At 43.2% G+C, this 17,965-nt stretch overlaps 1 protein-coding gene across 1 annotated transcript in view; it reads right to left on the bottom strand.

Moving 5' to 3' along the window:
• Positions 1 to 17,965, bottom strand: part of REV1 (REV1 DNA directed polymerase) — a 99,932-nt gene that overhangs the window by 63,547 nt on the left and 18,420 nt on the right. Inside the window, exons 5-6 of the mRNA XM_077482718.1 lie at positions 10,466 to 10,618; positions 7,906 to 8,573 (exon numbers count right to left, since the gene is read on the bottom strand). Of these exons, the coding sequence (XP_077338844.1) occupies positions 7,906 to 8,573; positions 10,466 to 10,618 (821 nt within the window). The remainder of the gene's footprint in view (positions 1 to 7,905; positions 8,574 to 10,465; positions 10,619 to 17,965) is intronic.

The raw sequence follows: 17,965 nt of genomic DNA, 5'->3' as shown, positions 1-17,965 counted from the left end.
TATCTCATTTCATGCGACCCGAACAAGCCTTTTGAAAGTAGGGTATTTAGTAAGAGGTATGGTGAGGTTTTTGAGGTTGTCATTTTTTCCCACAATTCTTTGCAAAATGAAGATTTTATTTCTTTCTTTATTTTTTCACAAAATTGTCACTTGGCATGGGTATACCACAGATGATGCCCCAAAATAAATTCTGCTACTCCTCCTGAGTATTACGATAGCACATGTGTGGGACTTTTACACAGCCTAGCCACTCAGAGAGGCCCAACATGCAGGGAGCGCCATCAGGTGTTCTAGGAGCATAAATTACACATCAAACTTGTTGACTAACTATTACACTTTTGAAGGCCCTGGAGCACCAGGACAATGACACATGACACTGACATGGCACTGATGACAGATGGCACTGATACGTGCCACTGATGACACGTGACTCTGATGTGGCACTGATGACAGATGCCACTAATACATGGCACTGATGACACGTGACACTGATTACAGATGGCACTAATATGTGGCACTGATGACCCGTGACACTGATGACACTAATATGTGGCACTGATGACAGATGGCACTTATACGTGGTACTGATGACACTAATACGTGGCACTGACACGACACTGATGACACGTGACACTGATAAAAGATGGCACTGATGACAGATGGCACTGATACGTGGCACTGATGACAGATGGCACTGATGACAGATGGCACTTATACGTGGCACTGACACATGACACTTATGACAGATGGCATTGATGACACTGATAACAGATGGCACGTTACACTGACAGGTGGCACTGATGACAGATGGCACTGATACGTGGCACTGATGGCAGATGGCACTAATATGTGGCACTGATGACGTGACACTGATGACAGATGGCACTGACAGGTGGCACTGGGGCAAATGGCACTGACAGGTGGCACTGGGGACAGGTGACAGTGACATTGTGGGACCTTTATTTATTTATTTTTACCTACTAACGGTCGCCCCAGCCGCTCATCTCTCCCTCCTCACACGCTGTCTGAGTGAGGAGGGAAAGCCATCTCTCATTGGGCACGCCAATCACGCTGTAAACGGTGATCTGTAACTGGCTGTGTCCAGCAGACACGGCCAGCACAGAACTTCCCCGATGCATGCTCGCGGGAGCGCGCAACACGGAAGTAAACAGCAGGATGTCCAGGGACGGCCTCCCGGCAATTGGCGTCCACGCTGCAGCTGTCTTTCGGCTATAGCGCAGACGCCTAGTGGTTAATTCGTTGGGTAATCAAGCCAGTTTGCAATTAGACCAGATCACAGGGATTTTCTTGAGAAATGCTTGCAGTCAGCCATGACACCTTCTCCTAAGAGACATCTAATGTTAGGAAATATAAATATTTTTTATCAATTTTGTTGTTAGGTATGCTGTGTGAATGGGAACACCTAACATATGGTGGAGTTTTTCAGCTTTACCTTCGGCTCCAGCTAGTCACAGAGCCGGAGTTCGCGGCCCAGGAAGGAAGAGGGGAGAGGGGCGAAGATGGATGCTTGCTGCTAGGGGGGACAGCTATGACATCGCAGGCTTCAGTTTCAGGTAAGTGACACATAATGGGCTTGCGATGCATACTAGCCCATTATGCTTTACCTTTGCAGGGAAAGAGGAAATAAAACCCATCAGGGTTTACTTCCTCTTTAAGGACCGAGCCTCTTTTTGAGATTTGTTGTTTACAAGTTAAAATATTTTTTGCTAGAAAACTACTTAAAACCCCCAAACATTATATATTGTTTTTCATTTCTAACACCCTAGAGCAGGGATATGCAATTAGCAGACCTCCAGCTGTTGTAAAACTACAACTCCCATCATGCCTCTGCCTCCAGGTGTCATGCTTGTGGCTGTCAGAGTCTTGCTATGCCTCATGGGACTTGTAGTTCTGCAACAGCTGGAGGTCCGCTAATTGCATATCCCTGCCCTAGAGAATAAAATGGTGTTCGTTGCAATACTTTCTGTCACACAGTATTTGCACAGCGGTCTTACAAGCACACTTTTTTTGAAAAAAAAAAAAAAACTCTACTTTTTTTAATTAAAAAATAAGACAACAGTAAAGTTAGCCCAATTTTTTTTATATTGTGAAAGGTAATGTTACGCCGAGTAAATTGATACCCATCATGTCATGCTTCAAAATTGCATCCACTTGTGGAATGGTGACAAACTTTTACCCTTAAAAAGCTGCATAGGCAACATTTAAAAATGTCTACAGGTTACCAGTTTTGAGTTACAGAGGTCTAGTGCTAGAATTATTGCTCTCGCTCTAACAATCATGGAGATACCTCACATGTGTGGTTTGAACACCGTTTTCATATGCGGGCGCTACTCCCATATGCGTTCTCTTCTGAGCGCAAGCTCAGTGGGTTGGAGCGCTTTCAATTTTTTTTTTTTCTCATTTATTTGGCTTTTTATTTTGACACTGTCCTTTAAAAAAAAAAAATGTTTGGGGTCACTTTTATTCCTATTACAAGGAATGTAAACATCCCTTTTAATAAAAAAAGCATCACAGGACCTCTTAAATATGAGATCAAAAAGACCTCAGATCTCACATATTTACACAACAATGCAATAAATAAAAAAACTCTCCTTTAAGAGCTATGGGTGGAAGTGATGTTTGATGTCACTTCCGCTCCTTCCATGCTATGGAGCTGAGCAGGGGCCATCTTCCCCTCAGTCGGCAGCCAGCCTAGCAGGCAAGAGGACCCATTCGCTACCGACGTCTCCAGCAAGTGGTGGTGAGATGACCAGATCGCGGCGTGAGGGGGGGGGCCCTCTTCCACCCCCTATAAAAGTGATCTTGCGGTGAATCCGCCACAGAGACCACTTTTATCTGAAACCAGACCGCTCACTGAAGAAGAGGATACCAGGGTTATGGCAGCTAGCTGCTGCCATAACAATGATATTCCTCTTCAAAGTGTCGCCGTATATCGTCGTGAGCCAGTCCGGAAGTGGTAAAGTTAGCCATATGTGGCTAAAACACCATATGATCACTTCTACACACTACAAGCAAAATTATTTTCATCCTATTCCCAGTTTTCACCTAGATCCTTTGGGAGCTTAGAACCTCAAACATCTGGCAATGATTATTTACATTTAAAAATCCGCACAAATGTAATACAACATTTGTATCTACGGACCTTAACGTCTGTTGCACTGATCACAAAGTATTTCTAGAGGAAAGTGGATCATTTTGGAGTCTTCATTTGAGTTCAACTCTAAGGCCGCGTACACACGGGCGGACTGTTCGCCCAACTTTGTCCGCTGAACAGTGTTTGGGCGGACAGTCCGCTCGTGTGTGGGCTTTCAGCGGACAGTTTCAGCGGACAGTTTGACGGACAAGGTTTTTCGGAATTTCCGAAAAACTGTCCGCTGAAACCTTGTTTCAGCGAACAGTCCGCTCGTGTGTAGGCTTGTTCGTCAAACAAAGTTGCGCGCATGCTCAGAAAGGATTTTCACGCCGAAAGCTATAATGCAGTGTATAGGACGTCGTATTTTTCGTCCCGTCGTACGTGCCGTTCACGTCATCGCGCACGGTTTCAGCAAACTGTTCGTTCGTCGTGTGTGGGCATGTCCGTCCATGCTAATTTTGAGCGGACTGTTTGCCGAAACTGTTGGACGGACAAAGTTGGGCGAACAGTCCGCGCGTGTGTACGCGGCCTAAAGTGATGTGGTGGAAAAGATTTCAAATTCTATACAATTTTTCAGACACGCAAATTGTTGCAGAGGATATGGTTTGTGTGCACTAACATTTTTTTCAGTGTATTTTTTATTTTATTTTTTTTACTAAGATAGCAATACCATACATACAGTTCCTTGAAAAAGTATTCATACCTCCTGAAATTTTTCATTTTGTCATGTTACAACCAAAAACTTAAATGTATTTTATTGGGATTGGGACCAACACAAAATAGCACATAATTGTGAAGTGGAAGGAAAATGATAAATGGTTTTCAAGATTTTTTTACAAATACATATCTGAAAAGTGTGACGTGCATTTGTATCCAGCCCCCTTTACTCTGATACCCCTAACTTAAATCTAGTGGAACCAATTGCCTTCAGAAGTCATCTAATTAGTAAATAGAGTCCACTTTTGTGTGATTTAATGTCAGTATAAATACATAAATACAGCTGTTCTGCAAGAGGTTTGTTAGAGAACCTTAGTGAACAAACAGCATCAAGAAGGCCAAGGAACACACCAGACAGGTCAGGGATAAAGTTGTGGAGAAATTTAAAGCAGGGTTAGGTTATAGAAAAAAGATCCCACGCTTTGTGAGAAGCCATGTGGAGGACATCACCCTGAACACACCAACCCCACCGTGACACATGGTGGTGGCAGCATCATGTTGTGAGGATGCTTTTCTTCAGGGACAGGGAAGCTAGTCAGTTAGAGTTGATGGGAAGATGGATGGAGCCAATTACAGGGCAATCTTATGCCGCGTACCAACGTAGCCAACTATCCGGCGGACTTAGTCTAGCGGACTTCCCGCTGGACTGTCCGCCGGACTTCCGAACGGGCTACTTGCCCACACACGGCACTTTTTCAGTGGACTAATACGGCGTACTAAGTCCGCCGGACTATCCGCCGTACCTTTGAAATGAACAGACTGGCCCACACACGCGGAGGAAAGTCCACTAATTTTGAGCGCGTCTCCAGGTAGCCAGGGCCAGCGAAGGAGGCGTCGCTGGCCTGGTCACCTGGTATGGACTTAAAGGGGAACCCCAACACCGAAAAAAAAAAAAAAAATCGGTGTGGGGGTCCCCATCAGACCCTTGTCCGAGCACGCTACCCGGCCAGCCAGGAAAGGGGGGGGACGAGCGAGCGCCCCCACCCCAAAGCACCTTGTCCCCATGTTGATGAGGACAAGGGCCTCTTCCCGACAACCCTTGCCGTTGGTTGTCGGGGTCTGCGGGCGCGGGGCTTATCGGAATCCGGGAGCCCCCTTTAATAAGGGGGCCCCCCACCCTTTGTGAATGAGTATGGGGTACAATGTACCCCTACCCATTCATCTGTAAATAAAAGTAAAAAAAAAACACAACACACAAGGGATAAAATTGTTTATTGCACAGCTCCGGGGGTCTTCTGTCCGTCTTCGGGGGTCTTCTCGCCGGACTCCTCCGCTATCTTCTGCTAGCTCTTTTGCTAGCGGAGGAGCCTGGCTTTCTTCTTCGCCGCCACCCTCTTCTGCCAACTTCGGGGGTCTTGTCCCCCTCTTCGGTTCTTCTTGCCGGGCCACCTCCTGTAAAAGAGCTAAAGAAGGCGCTGTGGCCCGGCAAGAAGAACTGAAGAGGTTTTCTGTCTTCTGTCGCCGCTGTCGATGTCTTCTGTTCTTCTCTTCAGATGTTGCCTCGTCGCTCTCTCTGCTCACAATGAGGGGGACACAGAACGCGGCGATTTATATAGGGACATCATCCGGTGATCCTCTGGGACTGTGACATACTGGGCGGGGACATCATCCGGGGATGTCCCTATATAAGTCACCGCGCGCCGTGTCCCCATCATTGTGAGCAGAGAGAGCGACGAGGCAACATCTGAAGAGAAGAACAGAAGAACAGAAGACGTCGACAGCGGCGACAGAAGACCGGGCCACCGCCTGTAAAAGAGCTAGAAGAAGGCGCGGTGGCCCGGCAAGAAGAACCAAAGAGGGGGACAAGACCCCCGAAGTCGGAAGAAGAGGGCGGCAGCGAAGAAGAAAGCCGGGCTCCTCCGCTAGCAAAAGAGCTAGCAGAAGATAGCGGAGGAGTCCGGCGAGAAGACCCCCGAAGACGGACAGAAGACCCCCGGAGCTGTGCAATAAACTATTTTAACCCTTGTGTGTTGTGGTTTTTTTTTTACTTTTATTTACAGGTGAATGGGTAGGGGTACATTGTACTCATTCACATAGGGTGGGGGGGCCGGGATCCGGGGGCCCCCTTATTAAAAGGGGGCTCCCAGATTCCGATAAGCCCCCCGCCCGCAGACCCCGACAACCAACGGCCAGGGTTGTCGGGAAGAGGCCCATGTCCTCATCAACATGGGGACAAGGTGCTTTGGGGTGGGGGGGCTGCGCGGCCCCCCCTTCCCCAAGGCACTCCATGTTGAGGGCACGCGGCCTGGTACGGCTCAGGAGGGGGGGGGCGCTTGCTCGTCCCCCCCCTTTCCTGGCCGGCCGGGTAGCGTGCTCGGACAAGGGTCTGATGTGGACCTGGGGGGGACCCCCACGCCGATTTCTTTGGCGTTGGGGTTCCCCTTTAAGTCTATACCAGGTGACGGGGCCAGCGACGCCTCCTTCGTTGGCCCCGGCTACCTGGAAACGTGCTCAAAATGAGCAGACTTTTCTCCGGGCGGGAAAAGTCCATTCATTTCAAAAGTACGGCGGACTGACATACACACGGCCAGATTGTCCGACGGAAAGATTGGAGTGCAAAACTACTTTCTAAGTCCGCCGTACTTTTGGGTAAAAAAAGTCCGCTGGAGGCTACACACGGGGGGGATTGTCCGGCAGACTTGAGTCCGCCGGACTTTTCCACCGGATTGTTTGATCGTGTGTACGCGGCATTAGAAGAAAGCGCCGTTAAGCCCCATACACACTGAGATTTTCTGCTGATTTTTGTCTTCAGATTTACCAAAACCATGTAGTGCTAGGGCCTGCCTGATTGCATACAAATTGAAACTCCTAAGTTTTGACCTCCTAATATATGGTTTTGGTAAATCTGAAGGAAAAACTTGGCAGAAAATCTGATAGTGTGTATGGGGCTTTAGAGTCTGCAAAAGACTTCAGACTGGGGCGGAGGTTCACCTTCTAGCAGGACAACAACCCTAAACATACAGCCAGAGCTACAATGGAATGATTTAGATCAAAGCATATTCATGTGTTAGAATGGCCCAGTTAAAGTCCAAACCTAAATCCAATCTCTATCCAATCTGACAGAACTTGAGCCATTTTGCAAAAAAGAATGGGCAAAAACGTCACTCTCTAGATGTGCAAAGGTAGTAAACATCCCCAAAAAGACTTGCAGCTGCAATTGCAGTGAAAGATAGTTCCACAAGGGATTGACTCCGGGGGGGGGCTGGGCTGACTACAAATGCACGCCACATTGGAAAACCATTTATCATTTTGCTTTCACTTCAAAATTATGTGCCACTTTGTTTTGTTCTATCACACAAAATCCCAATAAAATACATTTACATTTTTGATTGTAACATGACAAAAAGTGGACAATTTCAAGGGGTATGAATACTTGTTCAAGGTACTGTATAGTAAGAAATACAAAACAACCAACCATCTGCTCTTAAAAAGTTGTTCATGAGCACTTTAGCAGGTTCATGAAAAATAGAATAAATTGGTCATGCAATGTAAGACAAACAATGCAGCCTATGTTTATTTTAGTTTGTGGAGTGAATCCCCTCCTTTCTTTTTTGAGCCACAAGGCAGTAAAGAGTGCTTGCTTGCTGTACTTAAAAACAATATCACTTTAGCTCTTGCATGCAGTCAGCTTAACTAAAGCCAGCCATAGATGGTTCAAATCTCAGCCAGTTCAGCAGGGACTGGTCGAAAATCTAACAATGTATGGGCAGGCTGAACGTGCCCAAGTTGATCAAATCAACTTTGAAACAACCAGCCTGTCAGATTTTACATGCAATTATTGCTAGTGGCTAGCATAGCCGCACCCCCCAGGAGAACACAAAGGCTCTGAAGGAGGGATTCCCGCATCAACACTGAATGTCTTGATGGGGGGAATCAAGATTTTCTTGTTGGTATCTTGTGAGAATTACAAATAACAAAATGACAGAAGTAACAAAGAAGCTTTATAGCTGCAGCAGGGTAGAAACATCTTTTTTGTTTTTTTTTCTTCAAAATGCAAATGTAGCATACCAGACCTTTTTACAATGCATACATACCCGTTTTCATCTTTTTTAATCTCTCCCGACCAGGGAAAATGCCATTACTCTGAGTCTGCAGATCCCGGACAAATTCTGTGAACTCACACTTCCATGTTGCTATATGATGAAGCCGAGAATGAGAATAAAAGTCTGAAATAAAATTAGAGTCAGCCGTTTTAGGCAGCTGTGGAGAGGCCGCCTTGGTAGGCAAATGCATGGTAGTGCTTTTTGTGCTTGAAGGCCCCTGGAGAGAGTGGTGAGCACCATTGAGTTTATTATTATTGTGCAAATATGAGAATGAGGTTGAATTCAACACAGTTCTGTGAGGGTCACAAGGAATACTTGTGTGCCCATTGTTTGGTTGAAACTGCTCTAAAGTGCAGTCTATAGTGCCTGCGCTAGGCTTTTCCTGCTGCTGCAATGAGTGAAGTCTACTTGTGAAAGAGTTACTTGATTGCACTGAGACATCCAGTGACTTTAAGGCACCATTAGAGCTACAGCTATGTCCATTGAACACTGCCGTGTTGCCTTTGTGGTTCTGTAATCCATTAACCTGGGGATCACACGATTTTTCCTCCAGATCCCAAAGATCAAAATCCTCTTTTCCTTGTCCAAAGTTTTCTTCATCCTCTTCTACCAATTCATCCACTCCATTAAGTTGATCAGTTTTGATAATTGAATGATTTCTAGAGTGGGGCAACAATGGCAAAAATATAAAATGATTAAATTTACATATCAGAATTGCAAATTTGTATTACTCTACCCTTAATAACAACGTGAACATGTTCATTATTTTATTATAATCTCTTTAAATATCAACTAAGAGGTCATCTAATACACACTGGGGGTCATTTATTAAAGGAAAATCCACTTTGCACTGAAAGTGCACTTGGAAGTAAAGTCGCTGTAGATCCGAGGGGGACATGCTAGGAAAATAAAAAACAGCATTTTAGCTTGCACATGATTGGATGATAAAATCAGCAGAGCTTCCACTCATTTAAGATCTATCCCTTAGATTTAGAGCGGCTGCACTTTCAAGAGCACTTGCAGTGCAAAGTGGATTTGCCTTTCGTAAATAAACCCCATTGTTAAATAGTTGCATAGGTTAAAAAAAATATCCATCAAGTTCAATAATAATTTAAATAAATCATTGTAATCTGCCAGCAGGGGAAAAAACAATGGCTCAATGGAAGGGATTCCCTCATCCACATTAAATGCATGGATGGGAGAATCAGTTCCTTTTTGATCAATCCGCTGGCTGAATGAAAAAAAAAAAATGAATCAAGTATGACCTGCTTTAACCGCCCTCCTATCTTTTTCCTTTTTAAAGTGGCTCTAAAGGCAATACTTTTTGTTACCTTAATGAATTCCCTGCATTAAAGTGGAGCTCCATCCAAAGGCATCACTGTCGATTTCCCTTACAAGGAATGGTGGTGGCAGCACCCGAGAGGCAATTGGGCTGGAGCTCCACTTAAGGACCCTTTCACACCTGAGCGTTTTCAGCTTGTAAAACACTCAAAAGTTCCAAAAGGACCAACAAGCAAAATCGTATTAATTTACATGGCCCCTGTTCACAGCTAAGCGTTTTGTCGCCTGAAGCTCAAAAAAGTACATGAGCTTGCTTCTTTTCAGGCAGATTACAGGCGTTTTTCTGCTTTTTACATTGGGGACCTTTTGACCTGTACAAAAAACGCTAATCTAATTTTGCTACTACTATATGCAAACAGCATATATTGGGGACTGTTTAAATTCAACCCATCGCTTTCAAAAGCTATAAAACATTATCATAGGGGTCTCTATGGCAGTGATGGCAAACCTTGGCACCCCAGATGTTTTGGAACTACATTTCCCATGATGCTCATGCACACTGCAGTGTAGTTCAGTATCATGGGAAATGTAGTTCCAAAACATCTGGGGGGCCAAGGTTCGCCATCACTGCTCTATGGCTATTTAATAAAAGACAGGTCTGGTCTACTTTCATTAGTCTCTCAATAATAGTTGGCAGGGTTATCAGACCTCCAATATTTAGGCATCAATCCTTTAGCTCAGGGGTCTCCACACTGCAGAAGAATGCGGCCCTTTACATGCCTTTATCCAGATCTTGAGGCATCATTCCTCCCACTGATACCAGCAATGAGGCACTATTCTTCCCAATGACACCAACAATGGGGAACTATCCCTCCCACTGATACCAGCAATGGGGTACTATCCCTCCCAATGACTCCAAAAATGGGGAACTATCCCACCCAATGACACCAACGATGGGGCACTAATCCCCCAATACCAGTGACAGGGAACTATTCCCACTCCTACTGATCAGAGGTGCTATGTCTTTTCTTTTTTAGTCCCAATGGGCACAAAGTCAGAAGCACTGTTTACTCCCACAGCCTCTGGGCATTTGCTACTCTTGGGGGACCACAGTCCGGCCCCCCCAATGTATTAAGGGCAATAATCTGGCCCTTTGTTTAGAAAGTTTGGAGACCCCTGCTTTAGCTGAATCCAACAAATGTGGTAGTATTGAACTCCTGTAATTCACTCTTTAGCTGAGTTCCACCACACAGTTGTTGAAATTACTCACACTTTAAAGTCGAAGTCCTGTGTTACATTTCTTGACCCGGAGTGGGAATTCTCTGTCCTACATTTGAATGTGAAGTCCAGGCCTTTCTGAAGACTAGACTGCTTTGTGTAAAGCTGGTAGGGTACATAGGAAAGGAGGCGACCAGCTTTTATGCTGAAAAAAAACATAAGAGTATAAAACATTATGTTATGGACTTTCCATAAAAATGGGGCATATAACTCTGCATTCATATCAAGCAGCTATTTCTCTATCATCTATTAAAAAGACAAAGGTTGGTGATAATAAGCAGGATAAAGACACACTAAGAACATAGAAATGAAGGCCAGCCTCCTTGACGCTATAACCTTTACCAATTCACAGCTTGCATTTCTGTGAAAAGCATCTCTACAGCCTTTGCTACACTAATTGAGAATCTTGTCAGTGGACACATACACTTATTTCTACAATGCTGCTTGCAGGGACTATTGCTTTAGGCTCCCTTCATATCTTGGCGTATCTGGCGACAATCACAGTATAATCACACAAACAGAATCGTGGGATGCCTGTCTCCCAGAAGAAGCTCTTGCAACACTGAGCCGCATTTGGGGTGCTATTGAAAGCGACAGGGAATGCACGGGCATCGCGCAATTTGCCGCTAGTTTGAATCGCGGGACAGAATTGCAGCGCTTCTGCCCACAATTCGGAATGCAGAGATGTGAACAGAGACTTATTATTAATTATAAACTTTATGTTATATTAAGGTAGCTACTCAAAGTGCTTTACAAAGAAAACCACAAGAGATACACAGGATAAAACAAAGAAAAAGGGACGATTCTGTAAAAGTTTTTTTAAAGAAATATGTTTTTAGAATGAATTTGAATGAGTTTAGAGAAGATGAATCTCGGATGTTTTTGTTTTGTAACATAGAAGGAAAAGGCTCTGTCTCCCACCGAGTGTAGGTGAGTAGAGGTGACACACAGAAGACTGTGAGTTACAAGTGGGATAATAATTTGATAAAAGTTCAGATAGATAATGGTGTGCCAAGCCATGGAGAGCCGTATAGGTGAGCATGCGAAACCTGACATGTAGCCAGTGCAAGGACTCCAGTAAGGGGTAATATGTGTGTGAATGAACTACAAGCCCCGACATCCTTTGTGGTTGTCGACTTGTAGTTCACAATGAACTACCATGGCACTGTGGAGTGCCATTGTAGTTAATAATATTATTATTATTATAATACAGGATTTATATAGCACCAACTGTTTGCGCAGTGCTTTACAACATTAGGGCAGACAGTAAAATTACAATACAGGGGAAATCAACCTGCCTGTTAGAGCTTACAATCTAGGAGGGAGGGTCAAGTGATGCAAAAGGTTAATAACTATGGGGGATGAGCTGATGAAGAAAATAAAATGCACAGTTGTTAGGTGGAGGAAGGATAGGCTTCTCTGAAGAGAAAGGTTTTCAGGGCTCGCCTAAAAGTGGCTAGATTTGAGATAGTCTGACAGCTTGGGGTAGTGAATTCCAGAAAATGGGAGAGGCTTGGGAGAAGTCCTGGAGGCAAGTATGGGAGGAGGAGATGAAGGAGATAGAGAGCAGGAGGTCTTGGGTGGAACGAAGAGGACAATTAGGTTGGTATTTTGAGACTAGGCTAGTGAGTGGCAGTCAGTGGAGGGATTGTCAGAGAGGGGTAGCAGATGCTGAGCGGTTTGTAAAGTGGAGGAGTCTGGCAGCAGCATTCACGATGGACTGAAGAGAGATAGCCTATTTAAAGGGCAAGCCAATGGGGAGGGAGTTGCAGTAGTCGAGGCAAGAAAACCAGGGAGTGAACAAAGAGCTTTGTGGTTTCATTGGTTAGGAAGGGACACATTTTGGAGATGTTTCAGAGGTTAAGGCGGCAAGCTTTGGAAAGTGATTGGATGTGGGACCAAAAGGAGAGATCAGAGTACAGGATAACATCCTGGCATGTGGGGATGGGTGGATGGATGTGCCATTGCTCTTGACAGAGCTATTTCTGAACTCACCCCTTCCTCAGGTACTCACATTCCTCCCCGTCTAACTACTTCCCGCCCGGCCTATAGCAGAATGATGGCTGGGCCGTGGTTCAGTTATCCTGGGCGTCATGACATCCTGCAGGATAAAAACCACAGCAATTGGCGGTGCAGTGTGTCAGTCTGACACACGGCTATACCGATCTCGGTAAAGAGCCTCCACGTGATCAGCTGTGTCCAATCACGGCTGATCACGATGTAAACAGGAAGAGCCATTTTCCACACTCGCGTTTTACAGAGCCAGTCGGCGGCTCTCCTGACGGGGGGGGGGGTGGGGGGGTGCGCCTGCGATGATTGTTTGTCAGTGCAGCCCCCCCTCAGATCCCGCCCAGGACCATCATCAGACCGCCCGGACCACCAGGATGGCTATCCACACTGGACCACCAGGGAAATGCAAATCTGTGCCAAGGCAGCTGACAATCAATGCCCAGGCAGCTGCCAATCACAATGCCTACCACTGTCAGTGCCACCAGGGATGCCTATCAGTGCCCATCAGTGCCATGTATCAATGCCCATCAGTGCCATTCATAAGTACCCATATTTGCAGCCTTTCAGTCCCCAGTGTCGCCTATAAGTGCCCAGTGCCCACCAGTGCCACCTCATCAGTGCCGCCTTATCAGTGCCCATCAGTGAAGAAGAAAACATACTTATTTACAAAATTTTATAACTGAAACAAAAGCAAAACTTTTTTTTTTTTTTTTTGAAATTTTCAGTGATTTTTTTAAATTTCTTTAGCAAAAAATAAAAAACGCAGAGGTGATCAAATACCACCAAAAGAAAGCTCTATTTGTGGGAACAAAATAATAAAAACTTCTGTTTGGGTACAGTGTAGCATGACCGCGCAATTGTCATTTAAACAGCGACAGCGCAGAAAGCTGAAAATTGGCTTGGGCAGGAAGGGGGGTAAGTGCCTGGTATTGAAGTGGTTAAGCAGAAGTATTTCTTTTATGTGCAACACGGCACTGGACACAAGCCAGGTTATGTCTTAGGTATTCCTTTCTTCTGTCCAAATCCGCAGGGAAGATATGGCTTACACGTTGGTTGGAGCACTTAAGCCCGATAGCAAGAAGGCTTTGTTACAACTTTCATAGAAGATCTTCTTTTTGACTTTTCACTGGACAAAATCATTAAAAAAGGTTATGGAGTGTCAGAGTACTCATTTACCTTAGCTCTGTCCTTCACCTCTATTTTTTCCTTTCATCTTCCCAAGTCTCAGCAACATCAGATGAACCTTCTTTAATCCATTCAGGGATTGTTGAACCAGGGGGTTATCATTCCCCTTTCTCCAAGCAAAACATCTCAAGGTTTTTATTTAAACTGATTTACAGTTCTAAAAGCCAACAATCAGGCTTTTGTCCTATCTTGGACATAAAAGTTTTCAATGCCTTTGTTGATCTTCAAAAGTTTTGGAAGAAATTGATTGGTCAGTCATTGACTCCGTTCATCATTGAGAATTCTAAGCATTTATCAACATGAAAGATGCGTAAATACATATACTCATGTTTCCAGGTCATCAGTGGTTTCTTTGTCAAGGGTAATGACCACTATCAGTTTGTGCCATTCTCTTCTCCTCAGTTCAGAGAGTATTCACAAAGTTCCTCACACCAGTTTTGGATCTTCTAGAGATATTCCAGTCATTGAATACTTGGACGATCTGCTGCAGAACTCTCTAACCTTAGACTTGAATGTGTCATTCGCTATGTAGACCTTGAAGGACTTCAGATGGATCTAAAAACTTCAAGAAGTCATCTCTAATTCCTTCATTTACACCTTCTCCAACATATCTTTCAGGCCAAGGTTTTCCTGCCCTGGGAGAAGTTGCCAAAACTGCAGCATCAGTTGAGTGCACAGAGCTTTGGCTAACAAACATGGTTGGTGTACCATGCTCATAAAGCCAATCCGGAATGCCCTCAACTTCGATCCTTTGAAGTAGACAAAATAAAATTTTCAGCAGAGGACATACATAGATCAAGGTTGACTGATTACCGTATTTAATCGGCGTATAACACGCACTTTTTCCCCCTTAAAATCGGGGGAAAGTCGTGGGTGCGTGTTATACGCCGATCCCCACTGTCTGGGAGTCTAAAATACTGAGCGCTGCCGAAAAAGACCAAGCCGGGACTGCGGGACTGTGAGCCGAGCCAAGCCGAATACACAGTAGAGTCGGCTCTGTCTTTCGGCAGCGCTCGCTCCATAAACAGCAGGGAGGCAGGACTACAAGCGGAGCCGAGCAGACGGCTTGGTCTTTTTCGCCGGCGCTCGCTCGGTCTGTCTCGGCGGCGGGATATTTAAACATGGGCAAGGCTGCAAACGGCGCTGGGCAAGCTGGATATGACACTGGCAAGCTGCAAATGACATTCTGCAAGGCTGCAAACAGCGCTGGGCAAGCTGCAAATGATGCTGGGAAAGCTGCAAATGACACTGATCATTCTGCAATGATGGACAAGGCTGCAGATGCACACTGATAAGGCTGCATAGACGGGCATTTAAATGTAAGTTTTTTTTTCCTTAAACTTCCCTCCTAAAACTTTTTCCTTAAAATGCACTCCTAAACTTGGGGTGCGTGTTATACGCCGGTGCGTGTTATACCCCGATAAATACCGTATATTACACTGCCTCCCATCTTCTGCTCTCTGCCCTATTCTAAGTAGACAAGGTAAAAAGTTTCAGCAGAGGGAAATGCAGATGTGGTTTAAAAGTCATGAAAATGGCTAATTAATACCCTTGATTTCCTTTTTTTTTTGTTTTTTTCTTGTTGGGCTTGTTAGCCTGTGTTTGAGTGTTCCCTCTACTCCGTTTGCACTGGTTTTGGATAACTCTAGGTTGCCCATTTTCATCAAGCTGTGTCCCCTTATGGTGATAACAAGAATCATATCTTTGTAAGTAGATTCCTTTTTTGAATAGTATCTGCTTACAAAGATATAATTCTTGTTATCACCATAAGGGGTACAGCTTGATGAGTCCAAACTGAGCAGAGGAAACACTCAAGCTGCGTCCCTTATGGTGCTTACAAAAATCATATCTTTGTAAGCAGATACTATTAAAAAAAATGCCCCTTATCCATTAACCAGTGAAAGACGACTCAGCACATATATACAGTGGGCGTGCGTGCACCCACTGCACAGGGAAGTACACAGATATCCTCTGTTCGTTGTAAGCAGGAACCTCGATCTCAGTGTTCTTCCTGTCAGTCCATTCCCCACACAGTTAGAAAACACTCTCAGGGAACACACTCAACCCTTTTTACTCCCCTAATGTTAACCCCCTGCCTGCCAGTGTCATTTATACAGTGTCAGTGCGTTTTATTTTATTTTTTTAAGCACTGATCACTGTATTGTGTCACTGGTTCCGAAAAGGTGTCACTTCGTGTCAGATTTGTCCACCACAATGTTGCAGTCCCACCGCAAAAAAAAAAAAAGAAAGAAAGAAAGAAAGAAAGGGGGGGGGGGATATCTGAATCGCTGATCACCCCCATTACCAGTAAAAATAATTTAAAAAAAAATTTAAAGTCCATAAATCTACCCCATAGTTTGTAGGCGCTATAACTTTTGCGCAAACCAATAAATATACGCGTATTGGGATTTTATTACAAAAACAACATGTACAAGAATAGATATTGGCTCAAACTAATGAAGAAATTCAATTTTTAAAACATTTTTGGACATGTATTATAGCAGGAAGTAAATAATGATTTTTTTTTTTTTTTTTTTTATTGTTGGTCTTTTTTTGTTTATAACGAAAAAATAAAAATAAAACGCAGGGGTGATCAAATACCACCAAAAAAAAGCTCTATTTGTGTGAATAAAAAAAAGGGCATCAATTTTAACTTTCGACTTACTTATGACCATGCAATTGTCATTTAAAGAAACGCAGTGCCATATCGCAAAAAATGGCCTGGTTATCTAGGAGGTAACACCTTCCGGGGCTAAAGTGGTTAAAAAGGATCTACCCTTCAAGAATATAAGCCAAAAAAAAAAAAAACACATAACAAGGAAATCCTTAGTGAACACAATGTTTTCAGCTTATTCAGCCCACAAAGTAAATTCTTTGTGGGTGTAGGTGATATTTATTGCAAATAAATGAAGGTAGAGTATATACTAAACTAGGAAATTTTGCTTGAAACAAAACACGATTTGGAAATATTTATTTTCTAAGGCCATGATGGGTGCAAAGCCCTCAGAAACCCTGCTTTTAGATTTTTGAGCATCTCTGCTTTCATATAAACAGGCTATGTGTAGGAGTTATGATCAGATGTAATTTTATAATCAATAACAGTTAATCCATTAATATAGTACTACTGTAGGGCTGCAACTAATGATTATTTTCATAATTGATTCGTTGGCTGATTATTGTTTCGATTAATTGATTAATAACCTTAAAAAAAAAAATTGTGGTGTATAATTTAGTTAATATGTAAAGTTTAAAAAAAATTTATACTTAAATATCTCTATATGCAGTGGTAAATATAAATAACCAACTGTATGGTTAGGGAGTAAAATCTTTAATTCACTTTGAGAATAACAGACAGAAGAGATATACTGTATATACTATTAGAGGTTGAATCTAGCAAATATCAGACTCAGATCAATTTTTTTTTTTATATAAAAAAAAAAAAGAGATTGTTTTGCATATTTTCAAACAGAAGTGTAAAAATTATATTCTGGACATACAAAATCAATGTCTTCCTTCAAAATTTTTCATTTTAAGCACCTTGGTTCGATTTTCTAATCGTTAGTGGGGTCAAATCGAGATTCGTTTTTAACCACAGTGGCGGAAAAATGTTGAAATTCTAGAAAACTTCTTGGTTTTCAGATAGAGTGTGTGGTTTTCGCTCAGAAATTACATTTGTTTTAAAATAGAATGTTAAATGCAAGTGAAAAATTCAAACATTCTTTCATTCAGTGAATATGCAAAGATCTTTCGTATTAATATTCTCTTCTGAAAATTGATTCGTGTGGCCAGCATAAGGCTCGGTACACACCTATGCAGTTTGCTTTTGATCTGTTTCTGCAGTGCGTTTTGATTTTTTGGACATGTGATTTTGCTGCGATTTGCGTTTTTTTTTTTACACTTTTTTGGCCTATTTGTTGTTGGGCATATTAAAAAAAATAAAAAAAAATAAAAGACACAAATTGCTTCAAAAATGCCATTACATGCTTTTCTGCAGTTTCTCCATTGAAGTATATTGAACCAAAAAAAAAAAAAAAAAACACACACAACACAGTTGTTGCTTTGAAAAAAGTCCGACCCTTTCCAAATACGCAGCAGCTGAAAAAAAGCATAGATGTGAACATTAAATGAACTGTAGTGCATTTCTGCAAAAAACACCAAAAAAACACATAGGTGTGAACAAGACCCTTAGTAACATAATTGGATTAAGAAAAATAACCCTTTATAGTTCAAAAAGAGCAAACAATCGCTACTGTAAGTAATATTTACAGTAGCGATTATTTGCTATTTTTGTACTCTA

This window comes from Lithobates pipiens, unplaced genomic scaffold, assembly GCF_037356315.1.
Source record: "Lithobates pipiens isolate NorthernLeopardFrog02 unplaced genomic scaffold, aLitPip1_a1.2 Scaffold_16, whole genome shotgun sequence".
NCBI classification, from domain to species: domain Eukaryota; kingdom Metazoa; phylum Chordata; class Amphibia; order Anura; family Ranidae; genus Lithobates; species Lithobates pipiens.
Note: the sequence above shows the minus strand (reverse complement) of the source record. Positions and strands in the feature narration are given on the sequence as shown.